The sequence below is a fragment of the Leptosomus discolor genome, chromosome 10 (assembly GCF_034619465.1).
Source record: "Leptosomus discolor isolate bLepDis1 chromosome 10, bLepDis1.hap2, whole genome shotgun sequence".
NCBI lineage: Eukaryota > Metazoa > Chordata > Aves > Leptosomiformes > Leptosomidae > Leptosomus > Leptosomus discolor.
Window position 1 is genome coordinate 5,252,358 of NC_141400.1, and position 15,419 is coordinate 5,267,776.

The window sequence follows — 15,419 nt, forward strand, 5'->3', positions numbered from 1 at the left end:
GAAAATATGATGCATTTCCACTGCATAAGAGTATCACAGATAGCTATTCTCCATGGTGGCTCATTTACATGTCAGTCTTGCACTATGATTTCTCTCCAGTCTTTTCGGTGTCATCTTCACAAAATGAAACAGAATCCCAGTGCAGCAGAAGCTACAAACAGAGTAAATTCAGTACACACTGACAGGAAAAACCTCTACCAAGCAAAAACCCCACCAAACTCTCTTGCTAATCAAAAGGATAAAAACATAGTTTTAGCTAATGATGATTTGGCCTTACTGCCTGCAGTCATGCGTTCGTCTGGAAACAGTAATCCTATGCTCTTCCAAAAAAAAGCCTGAACAACCAGACCATATTATGACTGCAGAAATATTTCTATGCGCCATACAAACCACAACAGATTCAGAAATATCTCAATACATTGTCTACATTGCAAGCAACAGCACACTTGGAATTAGTTTAGAGAACTATTATCATGACATTCACACATTAACATGGAGTTGCATTACTAAGATTCGTTTCACTTGCTGCGTGTTAAGCTGTCTTTAACATACTTTATTAATATAATACTTCAGTAATTCAAACATTAGTAAAAAAAATCTCAGCTATTCTTAGTCACCTAAATGTTACATGTCCAAAGTAGAAGGGATTGCACAAACTCCTTCTGTTGTCAGACAGAGGTACCATCACGAGGTTATTTATGCCATTCTAAAGCATCCATCTAAACTGAGTGGGACGTATAATTCTTGAGGCTTCTTCCATTGTCCACACAGGGGCCTTAGATCACTACTATAACTGAAAGGCCTTTCAGACCCTCAGCTGGGAGATGAAATTGTTAGCAGAGAAAGGCAGTTACATCATGTGCAGTTAAAGCAGCTACAACTTCTGTAAAAGGTCACATACCTTTTCAGCTGGGTGTGCAACATTGCAACTAATCGTGTTGTTTCTTCCAGTTCTCGGACTAGCTGATTTCTTTTGCTATTCAACTTCAATCTAAGAGAAGACAGAAGAAAAAGACGAGCTAAAGCAGGACTTACTATTTAAAATGATTAAAGGAAAATTCTATTTTTTCTATGAAGTCCTACAAAAGTTATTAAGAACACAGAGTATAACGTGGGACAGAATTTGGTCAAGATGTGTAGGTGCCTACCATCTTCCAAGACTCTTAAAATGTGGAACTCAATCCTGCAAACATTAACGACAGGGAAAATAATTACAGCTAGTACTATAAAGTAGTAGTTAAACTAGTTAATGTTTCTAGGATCAAGCCTCAAAAAAAGTCTGGCAGATTTTGCTCGCTATACACTATTGCATTCTCACACTTACTGTGCTAATAAAGGTGTAAATCCTTTTATTCGCCTACAGTAAGGTCTATGGATGACCAAGGTCTACAGGATTTAGTTATTAACCACCTCATTACAGCTTTACATGAATCATGGACTTCAGCAACATCTCACTGTTATTTCACACCTGAATTGGTTTGAGATACAAACATGTGCACCTGGGTGCTCATACCCTAACTTAACAGGTCTCTGGACAAGAAACCCTTCTCCAGAACACGCTGTTTCTTTGGCACTAGAACAGGACCACATTCCTAAAAATCACAAATGACAGCGTTCATCTTTTGGCAAGACCAGAAACATCTGTGGAACTACAGGTATTTCAGGCTGGTAGAAGTCCTGCAGCTGAAACACCTGAGATGCCTGCATTTTATCCATCAGGATAAAACCATGAAAAGACTATGTAGAAAATCCGTAGCTTGAACACTGAGCATGTGCAAGAAGTGAAAAGAGCGCGCCACAGAGAAAGTGAACGCAACACACCTATTCCACATACATTCGAGAGACTGCGGCTAAAAGTAACACTGCCATAGCCACCCACATTAATATATCCAGATTGTAAAGCACTTGTAGGCAATGGCTAAATGCAGTATTCATCCTCACTGTACATTCCCATGAGATCTCTCCCTGCAACACAAGTAAAATTAGGGAGGCTAGCTGGCATTTCTTTCAGCTAGTTTAGATTCACCGGACATTCCATGCAACTCCCACAGCCCTGTCAAATACCAGTTCCTACAGGAATCACATACAAGGATGCTCAGAACAAACAAATTTTAAAAATTTAGAATTCCATCTGTTGACATTTACCAAGCTCCAGACTGCACAGCGACTGGAGAAGCTGTTGCGAGGCGCTGGCTGCATACAGAAACATTATAGTACACTAACAGAATATGGGGCTATTCTGAGCATTTCTTACATTCTCACAGAGGATCCATTTGTAGGAACAGCCACCTTTCCCCACTTGGGAAGTACGACTTGCAGGTGGTTTCTTTTGGGAGATCATTTCAGAAACTGTGTAAGCAGACCCAGTCTCCTGGAAGTCTGAGGGCACACTGCTATCAGCATTCAGCCAGGGGATGTTGCTGCTTGCTCCCCATCGCCTCCTGTCCAATAAGGCAAGCTCTGTCCTATGCCCAGTAACCTACCTCTCAGTTAGAGCTTTGCTCTGAGTGTCTCTAGCAGCCTGAAGGTCTTCCTCCAGGCGCCTTCTCTCTGTCTCCAGTCTCTCCACCTCTCCTCGAGTCCATTTTCTGGGACTAATAAATCGCATTTCTTTTAAGAGCTCCTCTTTCTCATTAATTAATATTAGACGATCCCGTTCAGAGTCCAGCACACCAGGCCAGGCCTCGCTGTCAAGCTTAGCCAGTTGTATTTTCAGGTTTGCTATTCTGCAGGGAAAAAAAAAAAAAAAAAAGGCAGTTATTCCATGAGGAGTGTCTGAGCTACTTCTTCAGACACACAAAGGTGTACCACAACCAACCACATCTTCCGTTGTCCTGAAGAAAGCCCTCAGCTCAGGGACAACGGCCCTCACCCTCATGCCCTCCTTACCAGGGCACTGTCAAGTGATGGCACCACTGGGAGGCTGACATGCAGAATGGGGTTTTAACTCAGGTTTGCTCCCAATGGTAAGCTAAGTCTCTAGCTAACCTGCAATGTCCATCAGTCAGGGAACACTACAACAGAAATTCTGGATCTCGAAAAAAGTCGTCAAATATACTATAGGGTATTTCATATGCCTTACAGCTAATGACCTCACAGTACTTGGTGTGGAGAGTATCATGTGGTAAATATCTGATCTTTAATCAGTTTTACGGGAAAGAACTGTATACTCTCTGTATACGATTCAGGTAGGCTGATAAAGATCAGTGGTTACTCACAAGTTTGGAAACTATTTTTGTCTTTACAATGAGGAAGTTAATCATGTGCATGCTGCTACTGGAAGAATCCAACTATTGACTCACAGGAAGCATTCTAGACACACTGAACAGCTACACTACTTGTGGTGCAACGTGCACCTGAGGATGCAAACTGCTGAAGAGGCAATACGATCCTACCTAAACCCAGGGCCGCTTATTTGCATGAAATTTAAAGTCTGTTTTCATTAGAGGTATCATTCCAGATTTCAGTTTAAAGTCTGTATCACTAAACCTTCAGCACCATACCGCATTATCTCATGCAGGAAGATGACTACCAAAAGCAACAGCAATACAGACGTAGAATTTAGCAAGAGCTTTGATTGACAGCAGAGGACAGCACAGCTCATGGCAGGTAAGGAGGCTGCTCACTCCAACTATCTGCCCACTCCCAATTTCCCAAGTACCTGAACTGCTCGGTTAGCTGCACAAATGTTAAGCTTTGCAATGCAACACACAGAGGGAAGCAAAAAACCAGCAGCAGGCCAGGATACCTAAGGAAGGGCAGGAATGTCAGTCTTCCCAAAGAAAGCTGTCTCCTTTGATGACCTGACAGGGTGCTCACGGTAGTTTGGGGAGAAACAATAGTACAGATAAAGTTGAGTAAGAGTTACCAACGACTTGCATTTCTGGAACTCGCACAAAACAATGATTGAGTGGGGAGCAGGGAATGGGAAGGGCAGAATGGGCTGGGGTGGACAAATTACAAAAGCTTAGGAGGCAAACAAGGAGGAACAGTACCTTGCAATATAAAGCAAGATATTTGCAAAAATAATTCACCCGACTGAAGACTAGAGACTTAAGGCAGACATGCTCCTTCACGTGATTAACTCACGTTAATCTCTCACTCAGGTTTAGTAAATACTTAAGAAATGGTAGTGAAATGCTGTACGTGTAAAACAAAAGTCCAACATTCATCTCCCTTTGAAAAGGGCTTTGTGATCTGTTGACAGAATTACTGGACTTAAATTTGATGCAACAAATACTTGTGGCTACTAATCTGGATTTGTCTCTTTCTAGAGCTTGGGTTATGCTACAGAAGCGCACAGGATGGTGCACACTTCCTCCAGCAAACCAGCACACATGCAGGCACAGAGCAATTTCAATGCCAAGTAGCGAAATCAAAGCGTGTGGAGTAAGTAATAAGATGCAGATCCAGGCAGCAGCAGCTACACAACTGCTGAATGGCCTTGAAGAATAAAGCTTTGTCTTCCAAGCTCCGGAGGCCAAGAGGAACTCAAGCCCTGAGAGAGCCCGTGAAGGATTAGGCTCACACAGACTGACCTGCCTCCTCCATCACAGGAGACAGACTAGAGATCACCTTTCTGAAGAGAAGCCTCACTTTCTGTAAACTCATTTCCCACAGCAGGTTGCTTACTCTAATTAAAGTTCTATAATTGATAGATACTCAGCTCAACTATTTTTAGGTCTTCTTAGGAGCAGTTTTGTTTTTGAGTGCCTGATTAAGTGCAATACTGTGCTCCAATGAAGAATTAACAGTGGCATTAATTCATAATCCGAGAATTCCTCTGTGCATTTTGAAGGGATATGAGTTTAAGAGGATTGGTTGGCATTAATCTGATCACTTTTGGCATACATTTGCATGGATATGGCTTTTCCACTGGAATTTGTTCTCTATGCATTTCCGAGTAACAGCTTTGTTAAACTAACCTCAAGTTTTACCCTTTGTAAATGATCATTCTTTTTCCCCTATTCAGTTAAAAGGAGGTTTACGTATTCTATTTTTCCAATAAAACAGCATCATTCTAAACCAACTGCTTTGCAGACTGTCTGGCATTTGGCTGAAGACTCCAGCCCTTCAGCATTCGGTGACCGAGTCTGAACTACATCACCGCTGAGCCATGCTACCTTTGCATTGCAAAGAAACCAGCAATACTGGGCTCAGGTCATACCACCTTTCTGAATGGCCACTACCTTGCAAGACTGAACAACATACAAAACAGGAGCCTCCAGTTTTATTTAACTGTCTTCTTTTTTGCCTAGAAAAGGTAGGTAGATGATTTATTCATCATCATATCAAGTCTTTTTTTCTTTTACTGGGGAAAGCTGGTACTTATCTGTGACACAGGCATAACATGTAACATTTTTAGTCTCTATGGAGATTGTTCAGAGCACATGGATCTCCACAGAAGCACGCATGAAGACGTGTATCCACAATCAGCAACTAGCAATCCTATATCAGATCAGCCTCTGTTCTTCAGGGAAAAAAAAAAAAAAAATCATCAAAGTGGGAGGTGCGGTCTTAAAACTGAGCAGTCAAATACCCACCGTTGTTGCAATGCTGCTGAATGTGACATTAAAATATTTCATCTTAAGAGATTATAAAACATACTTTTAAAATCCCAGAGTTACCACCAGTCACACAAAACCCAAGCTGAAAGTTTAACTGTTGAAGGAACTAAAACAGTGCACAGAACAACTGAGTTACGACTATATGTCTGAAATTGTACAACATAATTTAGTTACATCTCTGATTACATTCATGCTGCGGTAGCTATCTCCTCATTGAGATGTAGCACTGACATCTCTTTTGACATGATACCCATTATCAGTTTCCAATCCAATTAAGCTACAGGTTCGTCACTGCGGTTGCCCTTTGTTCTTTTTGCAGGTTTAACATTGTCTGCTCTAGGGCTCTCCTTGTCTCACTGAGCCATGAAAGGAAAGGACTTGGTGGTGGGTAAGGGAACATGCAGCATTGTATCCTGACAGCTCTGGTGTGGTGAAGTTAAGCAAGATATTCACGTACATCTGTGCCTTTAGTCTGGTCCACAATGGCGTAGTGTCTGCTACAGTCCACTTGCAAAATCATCAGCCCCTTACAAATCTAGAATTCTAATCTAATTAATATGGGATCAGCTTGATTTCAGGCCTCACATTTTGCCTTTCCAGACAATACAGAGCTAGTAAGACAGATGTATTTCCACCATTTGGCTCCCTTTGTAATACACGCACCAGCAAAGTACTTGCTTGTCTCTTGTGTTTTTGGAACACTTTAATACACTGCTGTGGGGATAGGATACACTTCTAACATCACAAGAAGGAATTTTCACAGGAGCAGAAGGTTCCTTGTGAGTCACCATATCCATAGTATTGTTCCAGTTTAAAACCAGTTAAGGTACTTGTTTCTGCAGCTCCTACTAATAACCATGCCAAAACCACCGTGCTCTGATAGCTGGAGATCTTTTCATTTTAGCATCTATTATTCATGCCCATTCAGACCCACCTTTCCTCACGATAATGTTTTTTAAACTCTGAGAAAATCTATAGATAATCTAAGACAGACATGAGGTATCAAACCTTCTTTAACTGCAAGACTGTTTAGTACGTCCTTCACCATTACTTCAAATGAACTACTGTGCTGCCTTTTTAAAGTTCTGTCTTTTTTTAAACAGCATATTAATTAGCTTCTCGGGTTTGTCATTATTCACTCACCCCTCCCTGGAAAAGATACAGGCTAAAGTAAGAGTGCTCCACTTCAGTCTGAAGATGTAAAGTCAGTGTGAATTAAACTGCAGTCTTCAGAAAAGCTCAAAAGTAAAAAGCAGTTTTAACATCTGAAGCATTAACCATTTTAATGTTGTTTTAAAAAGTCACAGAATGATTTGACTATCAAGGTAGTTTGGCAAATCTTGGACTGGCAAAATTGACAGGTCTGATAGAATTGGTCCACCTAGGAAGAAAAGTGTCAGTTCATGCCAAAAGCAGCTGGGCACACCCTGTCTTTGACAACTCCCACAGATACAGATTGAATTTTATGCCACTGAGAAACACAGCCTATTGACCATGCCAACATTACTAAAATGAGAACATTATTAGTAACCTCAGCCTTAAAGCTCTTATCTCTAACCAGAAACAGAAGAAAAATTCTTCTCTTTGCATATATCCCAAGAACAGATTGTACCATGCATCTGAAGTTTGTTACTCTGGAATTGCAAAGTCCCTCTAAAGCAGAGCCACCGATGGTTACATCACCGAACAAGGACTAGGCAAGCCAAAGTCTCAATAATAATGCTTGGTGGTTTTTTGTTTAACTAAGGAGCTGAGTTAGCTATTATGTATTAGAAAAGTAAATCCCAGAAAACTCTTTCTTAAATTGGCCTGTTCAGTAAATATGAATTTTAAAAATCTAGCCTTCATTCATCTTGGATCAGATGGCAAGGGTGAAAACTTCCGTTCCTGCAGATAAGCTCTGGAATTGTAGCCATTGTCCATGTTTTGCTATGTTAGGTGTTAACACAATACACATTGCTCCTTATCAGACTTAAAGCCATGCAAACATTCACTTCATTTTGAATGAGGTAAGGAGATGCCTTACAGTACAGTCTCCTTATTAGGAATGGGGAAGCAATGGCAACAGGTAGCAAAACCACTTATGTCCCCACAGGTGTGGCCAGACTGAATTCTTCACGTTTTAGTCACACCTAGGATGGTTATTTAGTTCTTGAATAACGTTGGCCCAGAAAGCCTATTGCCTCACTGGCTCAAAAATTACCATGTTTATTTAGCAGTAACACTGGGTTTCAAGCTGAGCAGCACTTTTTCTAGTGAAACTTATCTTCAGAACAAGCTATGTGACAGCCAAAAGGTACAACAGCCCAAAGAATTACCTTCTCTTTGCTTCTTCATATTGAAGGCGTAATCTCACTTTCTCAGCCAACTGGTTATTGCTGCTGTTAACAAACTGAGATACAAAATACAAAATCAGCAACTTGGTAACCACTCCCCTTCTGATATTCCCTATTGACATTGATGATGTTACAAGTTACACTTGCTCTTGCTGAACTCATTTACTAGTTAAATCAATCACAGAATAGGAAAATACTGTCTTTGATTAAATTTTTCATGATTTCTTCCAATACTTAAAACCTCACAAGATTCAGAGGCTCCTTTTGACCTAGTTTATCAGCAAATCTACCACGTCTATCTCAGGCTTCTATTTTCAAGCACACACAAATAGCTTTGTAAATCTTTCTCCTTCAATGCTATTCGCAATCTTTAAATGCTGCATTGCATTTTGTTTTGGATGACATGTTGCTTTAGTTGTCCAGTTTTAAAGAAAATGTACATTGCATCATGCCCAAATCTGCAGCTCTTTAGTCACTCGTGTGGCCCTGACTGAAAGTGGCTGCAAACATTTAAGTAAAGCTTGACAGGAGAGGCTTCTGTGATGTCCTGCGAGACATACAATGTACCCACAGCGCTGATCGAGTCCGTGCTGAGCCTGGCACCAACCTGGGAGTTATGATCTCGTTGCACAAGTAGGACTGAAGGTTTTGTGAGTACTACACATTTGACGGCATCAAAATATCTGCACATATGCTATCATTCTCACTCGTAACACACTAAAATCCAAACGAACTCTTTAGGGAAGAGTCCTCATTAGACCTTAGCCCATATGGAGCTGCCGAATGTTTCCTGTCCAGTAGCTTATCACTGATATAAAGAGCTAAGGAAATACTTGCGTTAGAAGAAGCTACACCTACAGGCAAAATAAAAATTCCTTCCCTTTTATTCCCACCTGGGTTGTTCTAATAAAGGCAGTGTGGGGAAACAGCAGGTTGCCTTTAGAGATACATTAACACTGCACACAAAAATGAAGGTCACGCTGAAGTTTAAACCAGAAGTATCATTTCACAGATACTAGCCCATGCTTGGAAACTCACGCTAAGGCAGTACTACATATAGTTCAGAGGAACGTCTCCACATGCACTTGATTTCTCACACATTACTCACATTTCCTGAAACTTCCGTCTGGGAACTGACATCCAGGTACTGCCGGGGTAACGAAGGGCTGGAGCTTTCCATAGACACGCTGCTGGCCCACAGGTCTGACTGGGATCCTCTATCATTCACAAAGCTGTCTTTTAACCTGGCTAAGCTCTAAAACCATAAAAAGTCATGAGGTGAGCTCGCTTCTGCTCAAAGTACCCCAGCAACTACACAGCTTTAGCCTAAACTACATGATTAAGATGTGAGCATGTTTACTGTGTGCACTCAGACTCTGCAAATATGAGGTCAGGCATGGCTGGACTGCACCTCCCACAGCACGAAGCAGCCCACAGGCATTAGCACACCATCTTGCCCAGACAGACTGGCTCTCTGCTGGAGATGGCAGACCAAGAGGGCCTCTGTTTTCATGGCTTCTCCAGGTCTGCTCTGTGACAGCAGTACAGTCACACCGCTTCATTCTTGACCAATAAACCTTGAAACAAACACTCATCTCTAAGCAAGTGCTTAGTATTGTTAGTTGCTGTATTTTATACTTCTTATTTCCAGAATCTGAAGAACAAAAAAGGCTACAGTCCAACCACAGTACAGTACTAATTTATGTCAATAAAAATCTTGCTTACGTATCTGAAAGACAAAATACTTACTTCTCAGAAATTCAATCTGATAGCAACGGCGACACAAAATACTATAGTCATCCTGGTTCAATACCTGAATGAGGTCTTGTTTTTCCTTCTCCCCTGATGTGATGGCCTTCTTGAGAGCTTTCATTTCACTTAAAATAGCCTGTGCTTCATCAAGTTTGTAGCCACCTTGAGTATCAGACATTTTCATGTCAATTCTGCACGGAAATTCAAAAAAATTATAGTAAGATAATACTTCATAAAGTCCAGTTAATATAATCATCCTAGATGCATGCAACTTGACATTAGTTTTCAAGAAAAACACACTCCAAAGTCATCACCACCTAAGTTACTCCACTCAGAATTACATTAAGTTTCGGAACTCTAATTTTAACCATACCATCTCTTTGACTCCTCAAGGAGGACAAAAATGCACAGGAACCCCCCAAAATAGTATGTTTGGGCAGATTGTTACTAGTTACCTTGTTTCTAACCTAGAGAGGCTCAACGTAGCCATCCATGAGAATCACCTTATTTTCAGTCATGATTTCAAACAGGCACAGACCTCACACGCACAGATGTATTTGCTTGCACAACCTAATTACAAGCCGCCTCATCCTTCCCTCTTCTCAAAGGAATTCTACCACAGTTGATGTTTATAATAAATAAGATATTAACCAGTGACATTTCAAACACACCAGATGTCTAGTCAGTCATACAACGGTAAGTACCTGAAACTTTTCCTCCCCTTCCACTCCACCCCAAATTTTTCCTCAGTGCCCTAAAACAACAGCTCCTATAATTAAGACAATCGGCTGTACTGTGTCATCCATATGAAGCAACACTGAGTAAAACAGAACACCGTGTAACAGATGAGATCCTGGTTCAAAACCTTTTTGCCACGAAGTCAGTTCTGATGTGGTCAGTCACACAGAGGCACTGATTCGAGAGAACTACCCCCTTGGCTGTGCACTGCTTTCAGTTGCATACGCCTAAAGATAGCAGCAGCAACATATTTCAGCGTGCGTTATTTAGGCAGCTATTTATAAATGTAGAGGGGGATGCATTACAAGCCAGAGATGTTCTACACTGAAAATAAGATCTTGAGAACAAACTTACTTCTTCAGTGTTTGAAATCCATGCTCTTTGTACTGGAGCTCTTGCTTCATGTGAGCTACTTCTCTCTTGAGTTTATTAACCTGCAGCAAGGTGTCACATTTTTAGAATGATATTTTAGGTATGAGTATTTAGGTACAGCACTACCCATTCAATTCTAAATTTACTCAATGCAGACAGTACTCTAAACAAAGTTTCCAGATAATCAGTTCATCTCAACAGCAGCTAACAGCCCAGTGTGCATCCTCATCAGGACATTATCATCAGCTAGGGCTTTATCCAGTATCCAGTTACTACATCACTTGATAAAGGCCTCAAGGGAAGTTCCCACCTCATAAGCAGAAAAGCTGAGAAAAATTCAAGACAGACAGGAATGAAACACGTGTCGATTTTACTCAGAAATGTTTAAAACCTTCCCAGTCATCAAAAATAAAAAAAAAAAAAAAAAGCATCAGGACAGGAGCTACACTGCAGCGACAGAAGCCATCCTCCAAGATACCAAACTAAAAGGCCCCATTGCATGAGTAACACAGCAGGATGACAATACATATTGTAAATCCACTGACCCTACAGCTTGCTGTTTTATATTCCTCCACAGAGGCCAGACTGACCTACTTTACTTTAGTCCTTTCTTCTTCCCAAACCGAGCTCTGCATGAGAGCGCACACTGCCGCTGCTAACAACCCGCACTAAGCCCAGGACAAAACAGCTGCCAGTCTCTGGAGGGAACTCGCAGCTCTCCAGCGCTGCAGCCCATCGAGAAGCCAGCACGCAGCTAAATACCCCACAGCGTAGCGGTACAGCAGTATGTACTGCCAGCTTCCAAGGAAGTCTAAAGTCTAAAGGAAAAAAGTGTTCCAAACTCTTAAGACTCCAACATTTGAGAATTCTGATAAATTACCTCCTAGATTAAGAACGGCAACATTAGCTCTTTCAACTGCTTTGGCATCTCCTTTTAGTATTTGCCACGAGGTTTGGAAATATCTGCAGGTTACTTGTGCCAAGCAGGGGTCCGTCCGTGCTACTTACCCTGGATTTTGTAGTAGCAATCTCTGCTTTGAGGATCTCTGGGTCATACTTGGAACTTGACGATGAGCCAGAGAGCACTAGAACAAATACAACACCCAGTTCAGCAGCTCTACCTTCCTCCCTACTCTTCTACCAGCCCCACCACAAACCAAAACCTCCCATCACTCCTGCACACCCAGAAGTCCACACATTTCTGGTGCCTTTTATCCATTTTCCAGATCAATTCTCACCCCTCAAAGCAGGGGAAGGCAATAGTGCAGTCAAATACTCCACAAAAGTGTATACTAAAGAGGCTAGAGCATGTCTTGCATCTCCAGAGTCTTGATTTGTTCCAGATTAACACACTGAACTCAGACTCCCAAACACGTTCACTCCATTCAACAGTGTGGCTTCCTGCAATTCCAAAGGCATTTAACAGAACTGAAGGGACAGGCATTGCATAAAGGTTTAACTTTATTTTTTGTTCAGACTTTCTCATTGAGTAAACAACCCACTGAACGTTTAGAAATAAAGAAAAGCAAAGAATGAGAAGAAACTGAAAAATGTGATGCAAGCCTTCTCATAGCCTTGAGGACATGACCAATCGTACAATGTGTCACCCCAGATTAAATCAATGTCCCATTAAGAGCAAAATTCTCTTCTCAGCAGCAGTTAAAACCCTTCTGCTTCACAAGGTACAGAAGGTCCCCAATGTGCACTGTTGTTAGAGGTAGCTGTAGGCAAGGGAGATATTTTGATCCTTGCAGCCATCAGTTTATGCCCTATTAAACACGGGAAAGCATTTCTAGTTCTTTCTGTTTGGTTGTATTTTTAAAGATGGATCGCATCACGCCTATGTAATTCATGATCACAGGGTTCTTAGCGTACTGCTCTGGTCTGCCAGTACTTAGGTAGAGTGCTCTCAAGAAAAGACCAAAATCTACTTCAGAAATGATGGATGGGACTCTAGTCAAACAAGAATCCTTCAGCTGACAGAAAACTACTTAAATACATTTTAACATCAGGTACAGGATTAGCCAGTGGAATTTGCCACCATAAGACATAACTCAGCAACAGTGAAGCGCAGGGAGATCAGTCCGCTGGTGTGGCTAGCAAGAACATAAAAAGTCTGCAATACTAAGGATTATAAAAAAAAAAAATTCTGGAAGACTTGCAGGAAATAAATCTTCCTCTGGACACTTCCCAGCTCCTAACTAGTAACAATAAGGAGGAAATTTGGCCTTCTATAAACATTTCTGCACCAACAGGTACTGAAGTTTCCTGTGTGACAAAGAACATGGGGTACAAAAGAACGTTCTTAATATGCAGAGGGATAGTCCACCAGTGTTAGCTTTTACATGGCACAAAATACAGACCCTCAGCTCCCCCAGACAGTCACTCAGCTACCTGGGATGTTAAACTCCAAAAGGGCCTGGCAATGCTGCCTCAGGTGAGCCTTCTTGCCTTGTTTCTATACTTTGGACAGGTGAATCAAGGAAAATACCATATAACTTCATATTTTCACATTGAGCCAACCACCAAATGTTTTCACATTTCTTAAAGCCCATGCTGAAAACCTGTACACTGATTCCAGGGACTGAGCCAACCGCAATAGTGTTTCATAACAACTGTCCTTTACCAAACAGGCAGCTATTGCTTTCAAGATAAACTGAGGAAACGTGCAAAGTGACGGCATAACACATCCCAGCGCTCTACCAGAGGATCAGCTTCAAGCATTTTACTATCCTAGCGGGTTCATGACTGAGAAAGCTCACTAACTACTCACAGCTGGTCTGAGAGCCCAGTTTATGCTCCCACACATCATGCAGCTGCCGATATTCTTGCTGGGCCAATTCAAGCCTCTGCTGTTTCACTTGATAGATCTCCTTCTGTGCAGCAATCGCCTCCTGGGCCAGGACAAGATAGTCTTTCAGCATGTGCTCCTGCTCCCGCCGCCATTGCACACGAGGGTCTTCTATCTGTGTAGTTTCTTGGAGAGAAATCAGAAGTAGGTAAGATCAATGGAATGCAGGTTTGTACTGCTGCCTGGAGAAGCTCCACCATTTATGAAAATAATTTAAAATAGCCCCTTGCCCCATTGTGTAATAAAAAAGGCGGAATAAGGACATTTTCCTTTTTTCTTAAGAGGTGACCATTGGTCCACAATGAACTCCAATGACCTCCGCCACGCCAAATCACTGTATAGAACCATTCACGACGAAAATGTCATACAACTCTCCAACTCCTCTGCTGCTGAAGCCATCCTGGTTCTGCCTCTTAAAACATCCACACAAGCATATGCACACACAGCCTCTAAGATACTGACATTGACTGTTAGACTTATCTTTATTGCAACTGCTTTATAACATTAGCAATAAAATACCTCACCTATTTCACTGATAAAAAAAAAAAATCTTTCAGAAAACATCACTGCCACGTGACTGCATTATACTGCATATGACAACATGAAGGCAGTTACAACTCTGCCCGTCCTCTTTGGCTGCCAAGTGGCTTTTATCAAAAAGGGGAAAGAAACCTTCCCATTCAGATTCCATAGGTAAGTAAAAATAAAGATTTATTAAATCGCAGAATGTATCCATGAAAGCATCTCCAACGACATTACATAAACAGCATCTCAGAAGGGGAGTAAACACTTCCTTCACTGAAAGCAGGCACAGCAGTAAATCTCTGCAGAATACAGGAGGTGGAGTTTAAGAAAAATATTTTTGGTAACATAGGCAACGCAGTCATGAACAGCTACACCACGTCCATCTGTGTTATCCCAACACAACCAATACATTGCTTTTCAGGTTTCTAATCAAGAAAAAGGCAAAAGGTCACAGACATGCAGCTAGTCCTAATCCTAATTAGGCAAATTTATTGTCAGTATTTGTCTCATTTTTGTGAGGAAGTTTCCAAAGTATTTTTCATTTCTCTTTCAAGGCTATTATATGTTCTTGCTTGGAACAGGTTCCACTATTCAGTTGACTAAGTGCTCTAAACTGTCTAAACTACTGTGCCTGAATAAGGATGCCTACTTACCACATAATGAATAATTAATAAAAAGGAGTCGCTTGAAACTATCAGTAGGAATATATATCTGCATATCTTAAGAGCCTCTTTAAATATTTAGTAAAAGCTGCCACGGTGGAAGGTATGAGCAGCTCTTAAGTGAGTCAGGTGTAAGACTAACACCGCAATACAGAGGATGCAGGGAAGAGAACAGTTTGACAATAATCCTTGGAGCAAAACTAGACATAAGGGATTTTACTCAAGGGATGGACGCTCAAACATTTTCACAAGCTGTCCACGATCATGCTGCAGAGAAAATTCACAGGCTACTCCAGCAATAACTTGTTTTAACAGTATCTCAAGACCCAAAGAACACACAGCATTTCAAGTTACATAATGAAACTTTGAGAAGCTGCAAAAGATGATTAAAAAAAACTTTTAAGACACTGACAGTATAGTTTGTAGAAGCATTTCAACAAGAAGTCCTTTATAGGTTCTGCTAGCAGAAGCAACATTTTAGCTGACGTAATATTAAAGCTAAGCCTGGACCTGAAAAACTGCCCCAAAATAACCTGAGGAAAAAGCAGCTGATTGTGCCAGCTGCAGGTGCTGGTGCCCTCCCAGACAGCACTATGGTCTCTCTTAGAGGGACCAA

At 41.3% G+C, this 15,419-nt stretch overlaps 1 protein-coding gene across 1 annotated transcript in view; it reads right to left on the reverse strand.

The window, feature by feature from the left end:
- Positions 1 to 15,419, reverse strand: part of WWC1 (WW and C2 domain containing 1) — a 72,594-nt gene that overhangs the window by 18,657 nt on the left and 38,518 nt on the right. Inside the window, exons 3-10 of the mRNA XM_086470817.1 lie at positions 13,539 to 13,742; positions 11,774 to 11,850; positions 10,748 to 10,827; positions 9,717 to 9,846; positions 9,012 to 9,158; positions 7,886 to 7,959; positions 2,484 to 2,726; positions 902 to 991 (exon numbers count right to left, since the gene is read on the reverse strand). Coding sequence (XP_086326943.1) covers positions 902 to 991; positions 2,484 to 2,726; positions 7,886 to 7,959; positions 9,012 to 9,158; positions 9,717 to 9,846; positions 10,748 to 10,827; positions 11,774 to 11,850; positions 13,539 to 13,742 — 1,045 coding nt within the window. The remainder of the gene's footprint in view (positions 1 to 901; positions 992 to 2,483; positions 2,727 to 7,885; positions 7,960 to 9,011; positions 9,159 to 9,716; positions 9,847 to 10,747; positions 10,828 to 11,773; positions 11,851 to 13,538; positions 13,743 to 15,419) is intronic.